Source organism: Curcuma longa, chromosome 8 (genome assembly GCF_044706935.1).
Source record: "Curcuma longa cultivar G26 ecotype Majalengka, Jawa Barat chromosome 8, ITB_CL_G26_1.1, whole genome shotgun sequence".
Taxonomy (NCBI): domain Eukaryota; kingdom Viridiplantae; phylum Streptophyta; class Magnoliopsida; order Zingiberales; family Zingiberaceae; genus Curcuma; species Curcuma longa.
In genome coordinates this window covers 4,835,571-4,851,435 of record NC_133868.1, presented here as the reverse complement: position 1 = coordinate 4,851,435, position 15,865 = coordinate 4,835,571, and the positions used below count along the sequence as shown (strand labels likewise).

General features: G+C 38.0%; 1 protein-coding gene across 1 annotated transcript; it reads left to right on the top strand.

Annotated features, from left to right (window-relative positions):
- The first annotated feature begins 333 nt into the window (after positions 1-333).
- LOC141832954 (putative galacturonosyltransferase 9) lies at positions 334-7,404 on the top strand. The gene is made up of 3 exons (XM_074720322.1): positions 334-1,602; positions 6,576-6,883; positions 6,998-7,404. The coding sequence occupies exons 1-2, from the start codon at positions 334-336 to the stop codon at positions 6,852-6,854; spliced, it is 1,548 nt and encodes a 515-aa protein (XP_074576423.1). The 3' UTR covers positions 6,855-6,883; positions 6,998-7,404.
- Positions 7,405-15,865: the final 8,461 nt, after the last annotated feature.

The window sequence follows — 15,865 nt, the reverse complement described above, 5'->3', positions numbered from 1 at the left end:
ATTATTTATTTTATCAATTTAGATTTTTATGAAAGCGAGCTCAGACCATTAGAGCACAACTAGAGCCACATTGTGGAGAAATTCTATTAATAAATATTTTATAAAAAATAATTAATTCTAAATTTGTTGACAAAAATCAAAATATTTTAAAAAAAAAGAGGGAATTTTCGTTGAGAGTATAAATATTTTTTAAAAAAAAGTAAATTAGTTAGGAATGCACCGTGTATAATTCCGTGGGTGTCCAATCCTCCAATGCCGCGTGGATAGCACTTGAGGAGTGTTTACTATTAAATAGATCTCGCTCCCCATCGCCGACCACTAGTCACTTGGGCCATGGCCGGACTCCGACCCTCTCGCCCCTCCTCCGCTTTCCGCGCCTTCTTCTCTTACAAGGTCTTCGCCTCTGCCCTCTTCGCCCTCCTCTTCCTCGCCGCCCTCTCCGCCTTCCTCTCCTCCTCTTCATCCCCTTCCCATCACTCCCCCACCTTCGCCCTCCGCCGCCATCGGTTCCTCGCCTCCGACCCCCTCCGCGCCCGCGTCGACCTGATCTACCGCCAGGCTGCTGACCACTCCGTCCTCGCAACCGCCTACGCCGCTTACGCCCGCCGCCTCAAGCTCGACTCCTCCCGCCAGCTCCGCATCTTCGAGGGCCTCGACGATTCGCTCTCCGATCTCTCCCTCCGCCTCGCGGGAACGGTCGTCGATGATGAAGACGTCCTGCGCGCCGTCGAGAAGGAGGCCAAGGACCGCATCAAGGTCGCCCGCCAGCTCGTCGGCGAGTCCAAGGAGGCATTCGATACCCAGATCAAGATCCAGAAGCTCCGTGATACCATTTTCGCTGTCCGAGAGCAGCTCCACCGCGCCAAGAAGCTAGGCGCTCTCTCTGGCTCCATCGCCGCGGGATCCACGCCCAAGAGCCTCCACTGCCTCGCCATGCGCCTCATCGAGGAGCGGATCGCCCATCCCGAGACGTATCGCCACGCCGATGCCGCCGCCCCGTCCGATCCCGAACTCTACCACTATGCCATCTTCTCCGACAACATCATTGCCGTCTCAGTGGTGGTTAACTCCGCCATAAAGAATACGAAGGAGCCCTGGAAGCACGTTTTCCACGTCGTCACCGATCCCATGTACCTGGCCGCCATGCAGGTCTGGTTCGTCCGCCGGCCGCCTACTGGCGGTGCCAAGGTGGAGGTGAGATCTGTGACCGAGTTTGAGTTCTTAAACGCCTCCTATTCTCCGGTTGTAAGGATGGTGGAGGGTGGGAGGCGGGACCTGTCGTTGCTTCATTACCTGAGGTTCTATCTGCCGCAAATGTTCCCTAAACTTAAGCGGATCGTTCTCCTGGAGGATGATGTGGTAGTGCAGAAGGATCTGGCGGGGCTTTGGAGCGTTGATCTGGATGGGAGAGTGAACGGGGCCGTGGAAACGTGCTTCGGGGGTTTTAAGAGGTATAACAGGTACCTGAACTTCTCAAATCCTCTAGTTCAGCGTCAGTTCAGCTCGCGAGCGTGCGCTTGGGCCTACGGAGTTAACGTCTTCGACCTTGATGCCTGGAGAAAGGAGAGACTCACGGAACAATTCCATGAGTACCAGAGCCTGGTGAGAATTCCTTCCTTTGAGTGTTTCTGTACACTTTCATGCTTAATTTTATTTGCACATCACTCTCTCAGCGCTAGATCACTTTTTATGCAATGCAATATGCTTTCTATCATGTCCAGTGCTGGACCATGTTCATCCACAACATGTGGTTCTAGATGTAGTGAAATACACATTGTCATAACCAAGCTTTCCTCAGGCCCTTCAAAATTCTGTTGTACTTCAGAAAAAAAGAGCTAATTTTATTCTAGGACAGTTTTAAGTAATTTAAATTTGACCTTTGTATGCGTTATTGTGGCTATGAGGTACTGCTAGTTTTCTGTTTACAATTGTTGAGAGTTGGGATCTAAGTTGGGTCCTGTTTCCTACAAAATAGGAAACAACTAAGGGAAAAAAGGGTTTGGGAAAAAATTCACATGAAAACATATTGTGAATTCTTTCCTCTGATAGAAAAAATAAGGATATTTGTCAAAGATTAAAAAGAAAAAAAAAGATTCGAAAAGAAATTTTTTAAAATATTTTTAAGTCCAGATTTGAGTTCTGTTCCATGTGAAAGTGAACGGTTCACCCAAATAGGATGGAGAAATATAGAGAAAAATTGGAGAAAGATTTTCTAGTCTTTTCCTTCCCTCCAACTTTTCTGTCAAATGAAGAAAAAATGTAGCTGCAAAAATAATTTCTCTCACCTTATTTCCTTATTGGTTTCCTTTCCTCGTACAAAACTCATGGTAGTTTTTTTTGTTCTTATTATACCAGCTCTATATCTTCTAAATATTACTTAATTTGATATCTTAAAATGGATCTTGTGTTGTTGATTCACTGTTTAAATTGTTCGATTATGTGCTTATATTAGCAATTCATACATATTGTTGAACAACTCTTTCTACCAAAACAGTATGATTTCTGATGTTGAACTTAGTTGGGAAAAGAGAAATATGAGAATAGGTGCAGAGAAGTAAATTATCAAGAGGATAGGGTGTAGATTTAAGAGATTAGAGGGAATGATTGAGTAAAGAGCTGACTGTACTTCAAATGAGATGTTGAGTGAGTTGTGTGTCCTGACTAACAGCCACTGAAATCAAAATTGTGCCTAGTTAATGATAAAATTGTATAATCTGAGCTTTTGAGATAAGTATCCAATCAACTTTAGGTATCTGCCCTACCTTGTGTTCAAATTCTGCTGCTGCTAGTACTAGTAGTATACTCTCAGGAAAGTTATCCACATTCTAGGCTTGGGCCTGCTCAATCCATTTATCCACACATGAAAGGGAGTGCTGAACTGCTGATAATAAATATTCATGTCTTTGCTACCACAACCTCCTGATGCTTCAATTGGCTTCTTCTTCTTCTTCCCTAACGTTTTACCTTATCCTTTTCGTCCTCTCTACTCTTCTTCTCTAATCTCTTATTCTTCTCGTCCCAACAACACCAACGAAGAGGAAGAGAGTGAGGAAAAGAGAAGAGGCAGGAGGAGATTAATGAACAAGAAATTGGTTGGATTGTGAAGAGGAAGAAGAAGCATGTGAGGAAACCAAGAGGGCATGGGTAAAATGGAGAAGACTGAGAAGATTTTATAATTCACATTAAAAGTAGCATTGTATTGCTCAACAAGCCTGCCACACTAATGGGATGCTTGAAATTGGGTGGTCAATCTATCTATCCCCATGCTTCCCTACCTTCAAGTTAAAAAATTTCAAATCATGTGTTGAACTATGATCAGCAGGTGGGGCCTTTTAGAGCTTTTGTTATAATCAAATCTTTAACAAGATACTATAGACCACATGAATTTGAAATAGTTTCTTTGTACCAAACAATTTGGTCGTGTTATATATGCGTCTTTTCCATGCAAGAAAACTTGGAGGTAATATGAGTTAGGAGGGATTCTATTTAGGCTTCAAGTAGTTTTTGAAGTCCTTCCAACCGAGAGACAACTTCTCAATGATAGCAGCCACCTGGAATGTTTCACTCAGAATCATGCCTTCCAAGTAAATCTGGTGTAGGTTCATCTGAAACTCATGGACTTGGCTGATCACCGTCTTGGAGTCAACCATCTTGTAGTCCAGGAATCAACACACATTGAATTTCTTGGCCCTTGCATCCTCCGTCTTGTACTTCTTATTTAGGGACTCCCACAACTCCTTAGCCTTTCTATTTGTGCTATACATAGCGTACAATGAATCGGAAAGCCAGTTGAGGATGTAGTTTCAGCATAGGAACTCAGAATGAGTCCACGCCTCCACTGTATTGATGGTCTGGATATCAGTAGCATTCTTAGCATGCTTGAAAGGTTCCTTGGTCAAGAACTGAGTTAGATGCAACGTGGTCAGGTAGAAGAGCATCTTCTACTATCACCGCTTAAAGTTCAACCCAATGAACTTCTCTGACTTTTTTCCATGGTTGATTGGAACATTTTCAATCGGGGCAGAGGGGCCCTTCACATGATGAGTCTGTTGCACCTCAACATTCCTCGTGGTCATCTCAACAGAACATATTTTGTTTTAAGATTGTGTTGCTCCATCTCCTTAACACTCAAGTATACAGTTGTACGAGCCTATAGAACAAATCTTGTTCAAGTAAGGTCGTGTTCCAACAAATCCAAGGATCGGATTGCATTAACCTAAGTTGACTCGTGTGCGAGCATGATCTGCGTGCGTCGAATGTTGGACTGGTCGGGGCACAATTTGTCCAAGTGAATGAACCAATGTTTTGCCACTTGCATCAATTTTGCTACCTGCTCAATTATATAACAAATGTATTAACTGATGTTAATGGTGTATCCGTAACCTCCCGGACGAAACAGTTGACGTTTTGATATGGGTGAGTAAAGGTAGTAAATGGCATTAATCGGCTATTTAACGTTGCCTAAGGTTGTAGCTCCTATAAAAGAGGAGGCCATGATCTTGAGCAGGTGTGTGCAAGTAAATAATCTTCATCCACTTCGTTCCCTCATTATCTTTCACTCTGTCGTGCATTCGCTCAGCAGATTCACCCATGATAGTGTTCGGGTACAATCTCAGTTCGCCGCGACCAACTTATGCTTGGTGGTGGTTGTGGTTCCGCCCTTGTATCTCGGGAAACAGACGTCGTGACTTCTAAACACCGTTGAAGGAGACGAATCTATTTTAAAAAAATTGCATCACACAAGCTTTAACAATTCTTTCTACTGACTGGTTAGTCGACAATCAGCTCTCAAACTCAGCAACTTGCCCTCGGCAACTTCGGTCTTGACACTCATCCTCGACAACTCGGCCTTGACACTTGGCAGCTCAACCAAGTCAACTCGGCCATACAAGATAGTCATCCCAAGCAGCTCATCCTTCCCTATTTGACAGCTTGAGATTATCCGCTCAAGTATAAGTCTGAATTTGATTTTTTATAAATTCAAATATTTCCTATCTATCTCTGACAAAGATTGTCCAATGGGTTCAATTAGGCTTCCTTAGGCTTCAACCTGGTATCAAGATCGCTCCTCACCCTGGCAATGTTGAACTTATGGGCTATAAGAGAGTGATAAGATATGTTTCCTCCATTTAGTCCCACACATAGATAAGTGAAGTCCTTCTGGGTTGTCCTTGTATGAAGGGACTCTTCATCCAAGTGCCTTAACATTCCATGTTGGATCAAGCTTCCTTGTGCTTCTACAGAGAGAATACAATCTGTATTATTTTTTATATGTTTTTTTTTTCAAAATTTTGGACCTAAAAAACCACATGTTATTAGTCAAAGCTTGGGTACATCAGCTTAAAGGAGCTACATATGTGCACAATAGTCTCAGAGTGACTCATTCAAACTTTAATTTCTCTATTACCATATTTTTTATGACAACTAGTTCGAAAGGCCAAAGTACAGATTTAGTGCCCCCGAAGTATGACAAGATTAATCCTGTATATACATATTATAATCATCTCACTTTAGTCATTTTTGGATTATTGAAATAAGGAACTTTCAAGTTGGACAGTATACCATTCAATTGGAGGTGCCTTTTGGAAAATTATAAAGTTGGGGGATAATAGGGAAAAATCAGAAAGGTTCTCCTTAGTTTCGTTATCATGAAAAGAATGCCCTATTTTGTATCAAAAGGCCCTATCCTAAATACCCTTATTCGAGGACTGTTATAGCAGTTTTGACTAAAACTGCGACAATATAAAATAAAATTGCTCTAACTTAGTTTGAATTATTACATGTGGCATACTGTTATCCAACTTAGTCAAAATTGCTTTTGTTGCAGTTTCGATCAAAATTGCTACAACGTGAAGTATTTTGATCAAAATTGTTTGTAGTAGTTTTTGGCCAAACTGCTACAGCGCTAAAATAAAGAAATTTTCAAGATAAAAATAGAATGAGGCGCACTTTTAATATGTATTTTTTAAAATAGAGTGTTCTTTTGGAAAATAAGGGGCGTCCTTTTAATTTTTGACCTATAGTGATTTATCCTAATTCAAATTGACTTGATCGGATTGTTACCCGTTTCCATGCTCTTTTATTTTCCATGTTTCAAAGTATAAGAATGTAAAGTATAATAAGATTGTCTGTAACCATCTTTTATGATCATAGGGAAAGTTGTGTTAATTATGACAAAAATCCATTTCCAGTTAGAAAAGAATTCCCTGTGATTTCAGTTAAAACAGGCATACTTTTTTCTTTTTTTTTTGGGTATGTTTACAGTTTTAAACATCTGTATAACAATGTTGTTCCTCTAGCTTATTGCCCTGGTGGTTTATGCATTTATTGTCTGAATTGAACTTCTGAACTGGATTTACTTGGGTTGAAAGATAGTAGAAGTAGGAAGAGGGATGGCACAAATGTATATGAGCCATTCACACTGGAGCATATGCAATTCTGTGAGCCTTTTCCCACTCCCTTCCCTTCTTATCTCTTTCCACCCACTAAACCAGCCAGTAAACTATAAGCCTATTTCAACATATGATTTGAATGGATACCTGACTTGGAATTTGTTTTGATGCTTGCGCTGTCAGAATGAGGACGGAACTCTTTGGGATCAAGCATCTGTTCTTCCAGCAGGATTGGCTACCTTCTACACTACCACAAAACCACTGAACAAGACATGGCATGTTCTGGGTCTCGGTTACAACCCCAGTGTCAGTCTCGACGAGATTCAGAATGCAGGGGTAATTCATTTTGATGGTAACATGAAACCATGGCTAGATGTGGCCCTAAACCAATATAAGCATCTCTGGACCAAGTATGTCGATACTGAAATGGATTTTCTCCAGCTTTGCAACTTCGGCCTTTAACTAAAGATGATTCAAAGAATCGGTTTAGAGTTAGTACTCGAAAGATGCACTCGATTATATCATTTGGCAAAATTTTTGTTTTCTTTTGCCTCTTCCATTTTGTAGATTTGTCTCCATATTCTTTATCTTCCGTGTGTTAGCAGGTATAAGCAACTCTTCGTGCTAAAGGTCAACAGAATTTATGTTTTAAAGACGTACCACCGCTGCACAAGGCAGCGCCATTCCTGCACTAGTAGTGCTTGCTCGTGCCGGAGCAACTTGATACGCATTCATGGGCAACAAGGTTAGCATCTAAGATTCTGTTCCGTTGCATGATTTTTCTCCTTTTTCCTTGTTTTTTTTTTTGAATTTTTTATTCCATGAAATTAAGAAAAGGTGTTAGAAATTTTGTTTGGGTTAAACTTTTTCGCTGGGAAATGTTGATTTGAGTGTTGAAGAATTGCATAGATTCCTCCCTTTTGCAGTATCCAGACAAAGTAGCATACGAATGAGAAACTGAAGAATACTAGGAAGTGATCTTTTGTCATGTATTATGTTCAGTTGGATATTAAATCAGGTATAATATCAATTTTCTCTTTTGCAAAAAGGTAATATTAATTTTCTCAATTTGAGGATAAGTTTATCTTGATTTTGAACAATTAAATTTATAATCGAGTTCATCATACGGTGAATTAGACCTGGTGCAATTTGAGCTTGAATTGAATCTGTTGTCCCCGGGGCAATGATGCAACGGTAGAACATCCGGGTTGTGATCTAGGGATCCACGGTTCGATCCTCAGCTATGGCGTATTTGTAAGAATTTTTTTTCAAAGGATGTTGGGCATCTGGATTGGTCGCCGTATGCGCTTCTCGATTTACCCTGGTGGTCAGTGGAAAATTTTCGTGGGACCGGATCGGCCACCCCCAGAGATTGAGTCCATGAGACTGATTGAGATTTATCATTTTGAATTGAGTTTGTTTCATCCCCTCAATGGTGCAACGGTAGGACATTCGGATTGTGATCCAGGGATCCGCGGTTTGATCCTCAACTACGGCGTATTTGTAGAATTTTTTTTTTCAAATGGGGAACGCAATCAAATGATGTTAGGCATCTGGATTGATCGTCGTATGTGCTTTCATGAATTCATGAGACCGATTGGGATTTATCATTTTTTTTTATTGAGTCTGTTTCAAAGCTGAAAACTTGAGGTGAGTTAGGTGGTTTGATCAACCAGACTTGGCTCGGGCGAGATTTATTAGGCGAGATTTATTAGATTTTTTTCTCTTTTCTTTCTTTGCCTTCTCACCCGTTCACAGAACAATCCCACAAATGCCCGTTCACAGAACAATCCCACAAGGTGTAGGCTTCCTCTTTATGTAGACTTTCCATCTTAAATATTTTCATTAAAAGTGGGCAATGCCTTCCATCTTAAGTTGATTCAAAAATTAAATTAAATTTTGAGAAAATGTAAAAATTAAGTATGATCAAAGGTTAAAGAACATGTTAAAAAAAGAAGTGAAGTTTGAGAGGTGAATCGAAAATTTCCCTGCATTTAAAGCATCCCTGGTCCTCTTTCAAGCACCTTTATTTGCTCCTCCGCCTCATCTTCCTTTTCCGTTCTTGAATGCCTCCACCGACCTAATCGTCACCCTCCTCCGATCCATCTCCTCCTCCCCGATTCCGATCGCCCACCTGAACCAGCCGCAGAGTACCGAAACCATGGCTCGAGGTCTTCTTCTTCCACTGCTTCTCACTTCGGCCGTCATCATCTTCTCGATCTTCCCTCAAGGTACGCATCGACTTTCCCTTTTCCCTTTACAATGTATTACCTGAATCCAATCGATTCCAAGCCGTAGCTGCGACTCTCGACTCTTCGATGCCGTGACTGCAGGAACAACTCGAAGGGTTCATGTCATGCGGCACTATGGAACAGGGAATTCTCCTGTTGCATTAAAGGCAAGTGTCCTTTTCGCTTACCTTCTACTTCTTTTCAGATCTGAACCGTGAAAGTTTCCATTTCCGATTCTGTCCGACTTCATTTTGTGCAGGAAGATGAGTCACGATCAATAGGTAGAGAAATGATGGTGGTGTCGGAGATGGATTACGCAGCGCCAGGAGCCAACACAAACCCTAGGAGCGCACCAATATTCAACACCCCAACGCCACCTCCCTCCCATCCATAGCCTACCAGAAAACAACCAGCCAAGAAGTAAGGTTTCTACAAGTATGTAGATCAATATATCGCCGTGTTTATTGACTATCATATCATATCGCTTCCTCAAGCTCTACTCCCATCGTAATTGTGAAGATGTGAAATAAAACTCCTGTCCCCTACTCGAGATGTATTATTTATTATGTTTTGCTATCTTAATTACTCTGCCTGTTTAATTTCCTTCCTTGCGATCGCTTGTTTATTTCTCTTTGTGAGCAGTTGTTTAGTTTGGTGAACAAAATTATCTCTGATCTGATACGGCAGGTGAGCAACCAAGGATACATCATTTAAAGATTAATTTGTAAATTAGACATATCAGATATCTGTATCTCTCAGCTACGGATGTATATCTACCACTTATTAAATGAAGCAGTTTGGAGCTTGAATGATGTGCTAATTTTATAGAATTTGTTGTTATTATTACTTTTATATCTTCCTACTGACATTTTATATGCACGGAATGCTTAAACAAAGAATCATCTCTTCAGGTGCGTATCTGATCTGTTCTTAGGTTCCATGTGAATTGCAGGTTGTTTTACATTAGAAATGAGCCAAGTTGAGATAATTCTAACCCCGTTTGTGGATATTTGTAGACTATATGTTTGAATTTTCCTATGTAAAATGCAATCCTCTTCAACATCAGTGATATATATATAGTGTGGTTATTGGAGAAATCAAATTTATATGATATGATATTGAAGGTGCAAAAAGATCCGGACAAGCTATTACTCTGATTGTGTATAGAAGTTCTCATATAAATTCTCTTCGGGAGGAAGATTTTCTACAAGCTTTTTCATTGCCGGCGATTTTTGCACACAGCCAAGGCATCATCAAGATTATGGTAAGCTTCCCCAAAGTTGGATGAGCACTCTCATGATATGTGACTACTCAAAATGCATCCCACTTATTTCAGTCAATTTAATTTGCAAGTTAATGTGTACTAATTTCGTAGTTGAGCGATCATTGAGCTTATTTTTATCAGGAAAATTAAGCAAACTTTCATTTCATCGCGATTTTGGCCGCCTGTAAGTCTATAAAAGAACCCAAAGGAACACAATGGGATTAACATTCCTAATTAACCCTCTGTTATTCAGAGGCTCTAATGTGTAAAGCATTCTCCAAAGTTCTCTAAATTCTAATGCCTAAAAGTGCCACAATTAGTCTTTTCTCGGACATAAAACAACTCATCACAAAACATGGCTTATAAGTGAATTGCAAACTTTCTTAAAACAAATCATGAAGTGGCAAATAACTAAACATAAGCAACACTTGTCTAAGTGAAATGGGTTTGTATGCGTGCTCTATTAAGTATCAAAAATTGGCATTTAATAATATAGTCTTTACCACAGATGCCAAATGTGAGTTACTGATATGTAATTTACTTAAACAAGATAGATATACGCAAGCACACAAAGATAATCTCTTGATGCGAATACAATTTACTCAGGTTTATTGATTGAATGAATCAACTATTTGAAGTATCTTTTTCCAAATATTTTGCCTTAAACCTTCTACAAGCTATTAGGACATGTCCAAGTTCTTGGGTCGACAGCTAATCTCTTGTTTCATTACATCCCTACTACCTCCTAAAAGGGTAATGATTCATTTGAAACAGAGATGAATCACTTCTGCTCAATAGTCAGATGGCACCAAGATAACTGAAATAAAAACTAGTATTTGGATGAAATCAAGTCTTAGCGGCGGCACCGGGTCTTGTTTTTGGACTAAGCAAGGACAAGAAACTCTTCAGACATATATCAGTGCACTGAGTCTTCAAGAATGGATATTTCAGACATGGCAATGCAAGTACAAGGTCTAAGTTCATCAAAAGAAGCATATATGAGACTCAAATAGGGGCTTCACATGAGTTAGTTAGGCCTATAAACTATTCCATCCATTATATGACGCGCGCGAGGAAACTGTGTCTAGATTTGCATAAAAACAAAAGGATAAGAAAACAAGAGTTGGCAAGGCATCAAACATCATGATTCAGCTGTCCAAATAGCTTACTCTGAACCTGTACTCCTTATTTACAATAAATAAATAAATAAATTTTATTTACTACAATGGTACAAATCTACTAAGCTAAAAAGAAATAAATGAAAAGAAAAAAAATGCTTGTTTGTTAACTCCATCAATAGGATGTCTTGCATCAAAGATTAGCCATAGTACTGTCTCCTCCTATGTGTTCAGGGAAGAAAAGAGGAAGCACTTGTTGTTCCCCATAGAAAAGTGAGTCAAACTTTGATTGAGATTGCTTTGAAAGCATCATTCTCCACACTCAATGGTAGGGACACAAGTATTTTATTCCCTTCTTAATTACCCTCACTGTCCTGAGCTTTAGTTATCCAAGTAATCATGGTTTTCTTGCATGGGTTCCCCTAATCATGGGTTCCACTTGTTCTTAATCTAATCTTTTTGCTGTTCTTCTTGATTCCACATAACTTCATCTGAAAACAGAATGAGTTTGCTATGAGTTCTTAGTTTTCTTTTCTCAGTCAGATTATCAATACAAGTTGAACTGGAAGGACCAAGTGAACCATGTTTTATGTCAAGTAGTTTTCTCAACAACTGTTTGCATGATCATAAATCTACTAGTTGGGGGTTAATATTCAGTGTTCATCTCTGTGCATTTAATCACTGGCCCCCATGAACTACTGATATCTTATTGTTTATCCAGTAATTGCCCAGTGTTTTTTTTTGTTGTCCTTTATACAAGTTGCACAATTTGGTTCAGGAATCAAATTATAATATGTGAGCTGCACTGCACATATTGATGGGTGATTTACTGTTTTTAGTTAATTGCGATTGCCTTTTGTGCAAATACCAATCTGAATAGAATATATCGACCACTAAGGAGTATCAAATCTACATATCAGGAAAAGATATCTCCATTTCAAGGTAAGGAATGCTCTTACCATGAAATTGCCAGAATATTCAACCCCCTAAAAAATACACTCCCAATCAGCATCTTAACATTTGAGATTGATTCATTGTTAGCCAAGAGTGGTCCAGCTGAAATTTTGTTTGCTTTATCCATTTAACTTGAATGATAACTTTTGGGATAGTGAAAGCTTCTTATGCATGTTTATAGTGCTTTGTTCAAACTTTTCACACCTTTCTTTCTTTTTGTTGTTGTTTTTATATCATATTGCCTACTTCATGAACCACGCAAAAGTCGAATTATAATATCGTTCTCATTTTCTCGTGTATTGTTATTAGCACCATCTTATGCTAAAATTCTCTTTTCTCACAGTTTGAACTTTATTTTACTGCAAAGTGGTGGTTCAAGGCCAAACCTGGGGAGCACAGAGACTGCAGAAAAACATGAAGCAACAAAGGTAAAAACATTAAAGATATCTGATCTGAAAAACCAATATTTTTTTGGCTGATTTCTTTTTGACAAAGGTCTTTCTTTTTCTGCAACTGCTACATAGAAATGCCTTGTCCACTAGTTGACCATGCATTCCAATTTCAATCATGTTTCATGCCCTTGAATCCACTAAATCCTGAAAAAGAAGAGCCAAATGGCTTTGCATAGAGGATAATATTCATATAACCATTTATTATTTCTGCATAAGTTTCATAAAGATCAGCACTGATCTGGCAAATTGAGCTTATTGCCTTCTGACAGATCCATTCCACAACTATCAGCCAATTACTCATCCAAAGTAGATGCAAAGCAAACACAAGGCCACTGCAATTTTTCTGGATCCAAATTTGACTCTCTGATGTGATGGCACAACTAAAAGGTGTGCAAACCTAATGTTCTAACCCTTTTTGGAGGCAAGGCAACAAGGCCATTTCTGCAGGAGGTTGAATTCATGCCACTCAGTCACCTTTTAAGGAGGAGCACATCTTCAGAGGCTCAGTTCAGTTCAGTTCAGGTTTCCAATTTTTTCGAGTTTCCGATGCAAATGTGCCAATTGTTTTTGCCCATCCCTTGTTATGCTACCTTTCGATCGAGCTTTAAATGCCAATTGCATCTCATTTCCAGAAGATTAATTACCCTTAATTGTGGGACCAATTGGGAGTGTAAATCAAAAGATGTGGTCCTTTCAATTACTCAATGTGTTTCTCTTTAGCTTTTGAGAGAGGCAATCGAATGGCACTGTCATTTCCTGGAGAAGAATGGTGAAGGATGAAGATCAGAGACAGCCTAAATGAAATTGTTTTTAGTGTAAGAAGAAGGTATTCTATTTCTAATGAGTGAAAGTGCAAACTAATGGCTTGGTCTCTCTATTTCTATCTATCTTGTGTCACAGATAAACAAAACAAACATTCCAGTGATTTAGGAAACGCTTCCTTTCCACACTTCGGTTCGATCCCAGCAACAGAGGACAGTGGACCAGAACAACAATTAGGTACAGAGGAAGCTTCATCTGAATTAAGCAAGATATGCCTTAATTAATCCCTTTGTCTTTATTCAAAAACAATTATCAACTCATTCTCTCTCTATATATATATATCTCGTCTACAAATCCCCATGCATGCATATGTACACAGTGGTGACGACTGGCGAGTGAGTTTGCAGGCGAAATGTACACAGTGGTCCATTGGATCATGGAGGGTATCGTACAGTGCAGCTAGTGTGGGGGTGCACCACAAATTAAGGGAGAAGACTATATGCCGACATTAATTAATTCACACATCACAATCCTTACTTTGTTTAGTTTCTACTTTTAACTTTAAGCTTCGATCGAGTTAAAAGATTTGTACGTAGTTTGGTGGTTTACAATGAGAATGAATTGTTTCCGTTGAAGTTCAAGCTAGAGATGATGAGAGCTTTACTAGACCACCACTATCATCATCGTAATCATAAAGCAACATTATAGGTCCTAACATCAATCTGTGCCATGTTTCCAAATCCCTCGGCATAGTTTCACCGTGAGTTAGTTGGGGGCCGATCGACGGAGCAAAGTTGTAGAAATGAGTAAAGATTTCGAATCTCGACGAAGTCGAGACAATGTTCTCCATCGTAGTCAATTGCAGTTCTCGATTTACCTTCTCAATATGTTGTAGATGATATGTGGAATTCTGACCCTTTTACATAAATAAAGCAACATTAGAGCTACTAACACTGGAGGATGAATTAATTCACCCTCTCTTAGTTTTTACCTTGTCCAATTCACCTTTACTCTAAAGCAGCATTCCAATTTACAATATTTTTGTAAATGCCATTCATTTTCATAATTATAAAAATAATAATAATTTTTATAGGCACAAAACTTTATTATTATTTAGAGGATTAATTGGATATAAATTGTCAACATACATCACTACTATACTCGTCGTAAAAGTCACTTCTAAGACTCCAAAGCTAAATTAATAAACTTTAAGGTTCAAAGTAAAAATATCCTAAGAAAGAGAATATGTTTTTCCTTATGTGTGAAAATAAATAAATAAATTTGACAGAGCAAAATAAAAAAAAAGTTGCAAATTATCTTTGACCGGATGAGGACGTCACATCGTAATAAATCCAAACTGGAGGGTGTTATTTTCAACGTGATGTAGATAGTAAATAAATATAGCACATGCAGCACTACCTCTTTCGATTTTTACGTTTTAACCCTTGTGGAAAACAAGTAAACAACACGGCCACTCCACGTAAAACACGCCGCTTTTTTTTTTAATAATAATAATAAAATATATTTATAGATTATCAGAAATATAATATATTTATAATATATGTAAAGTTCGGCGCAGGTGTAATAAATTTTATTTTATTGTATTCATTCAATATATCATTTGTGTTATATATATATAATTACAAAAAATATAAAATTGGATGGGCAAAACTCAAAAGAGCATCTCGTTTTAATTTTTTTATAAAAAAAATCTCATCCCGCTAGTAACTTATATATAATTATTTAATTATTTTTTAATATATTATTTTTATTATTATTTTCGATCGATATTTCATGTCTAAATTTTAAATCGAGGATGCATTATACGTTGTAACAACTATGATTTCATATGTATTATAACATGAATATTAGATAAACAAGTCGAATCTATATTATAACAGTTATGAAGTTATGACTGCTATAATAGTTACGATAATTATGAAGCTGTGACTACTACAATATGAATAGTAGGTAAATAAGGTTAAATCTATATTATACTAGTTACGAAATTATAATGTGAATATTTTTGAACATGTTAAGTATGCGTTATAAAAATTATAATTTCGTAGTTGCTACAACGCGAATAGTAAATAAACAAGATTAAATCTGTGTTACAGTAACTACGAAACTATAACTGCTATAACATGAATATTTTTAAACAAATTAAGTATACATTATAGCAGTTATGATTTCATAGCTACTATAATATGTATAGCAGCTATGAAATTATAACTGCTATAATGTACTTCTGATTCCAAATTTAAATAGAAAATATAAATGACAGATAATAATAGAATAGTATCTGAATGGGAGTTAAATAATTATACATGAACGGTTGGTGAAAAACGTGTCTACGATTCCAAAAGAAAGATAGATGTTCTTTTTTTTTACTTGCGCCCAAATAGGATTATATATTTAAGATAATAAATTTACAATAGTTAAGCATGAGTAAACTTTTATAAAAAAATTTACCACTCATCATGGCTCAAAGATGATAAAAGGTCCATAAATTATTAACGTCCTACATAAAACTCTTTTTTTTTAAAAAAATAAAGTGCCTCTATAATTTACTATTTTTAATTTAATTTTTTAATTTATAATTATTGCCGTGCAAAAATTAAAAGAACAACTCCATATTTGGAAAATATTTTTCCAATATTATTGTATAAAATTGCTCTAACAAGAAGTTAGA

Coding starts and splice junctions, on each gene's coding strand:
- LOC141832954 (XM_074720322.1), top strand. CDS start 334: ATGGCCGGACTCCGACCCTCTCGCCCCTCCTCCGCTTTCCGCGCCTTC. Junction 1,603..6,575: donor TCCATGAGTACCAGAGCCTG/GTGAGAATTCCT, acceptor TTGCGCTGTCAG/AATGAGGACGGAACTCTTTG.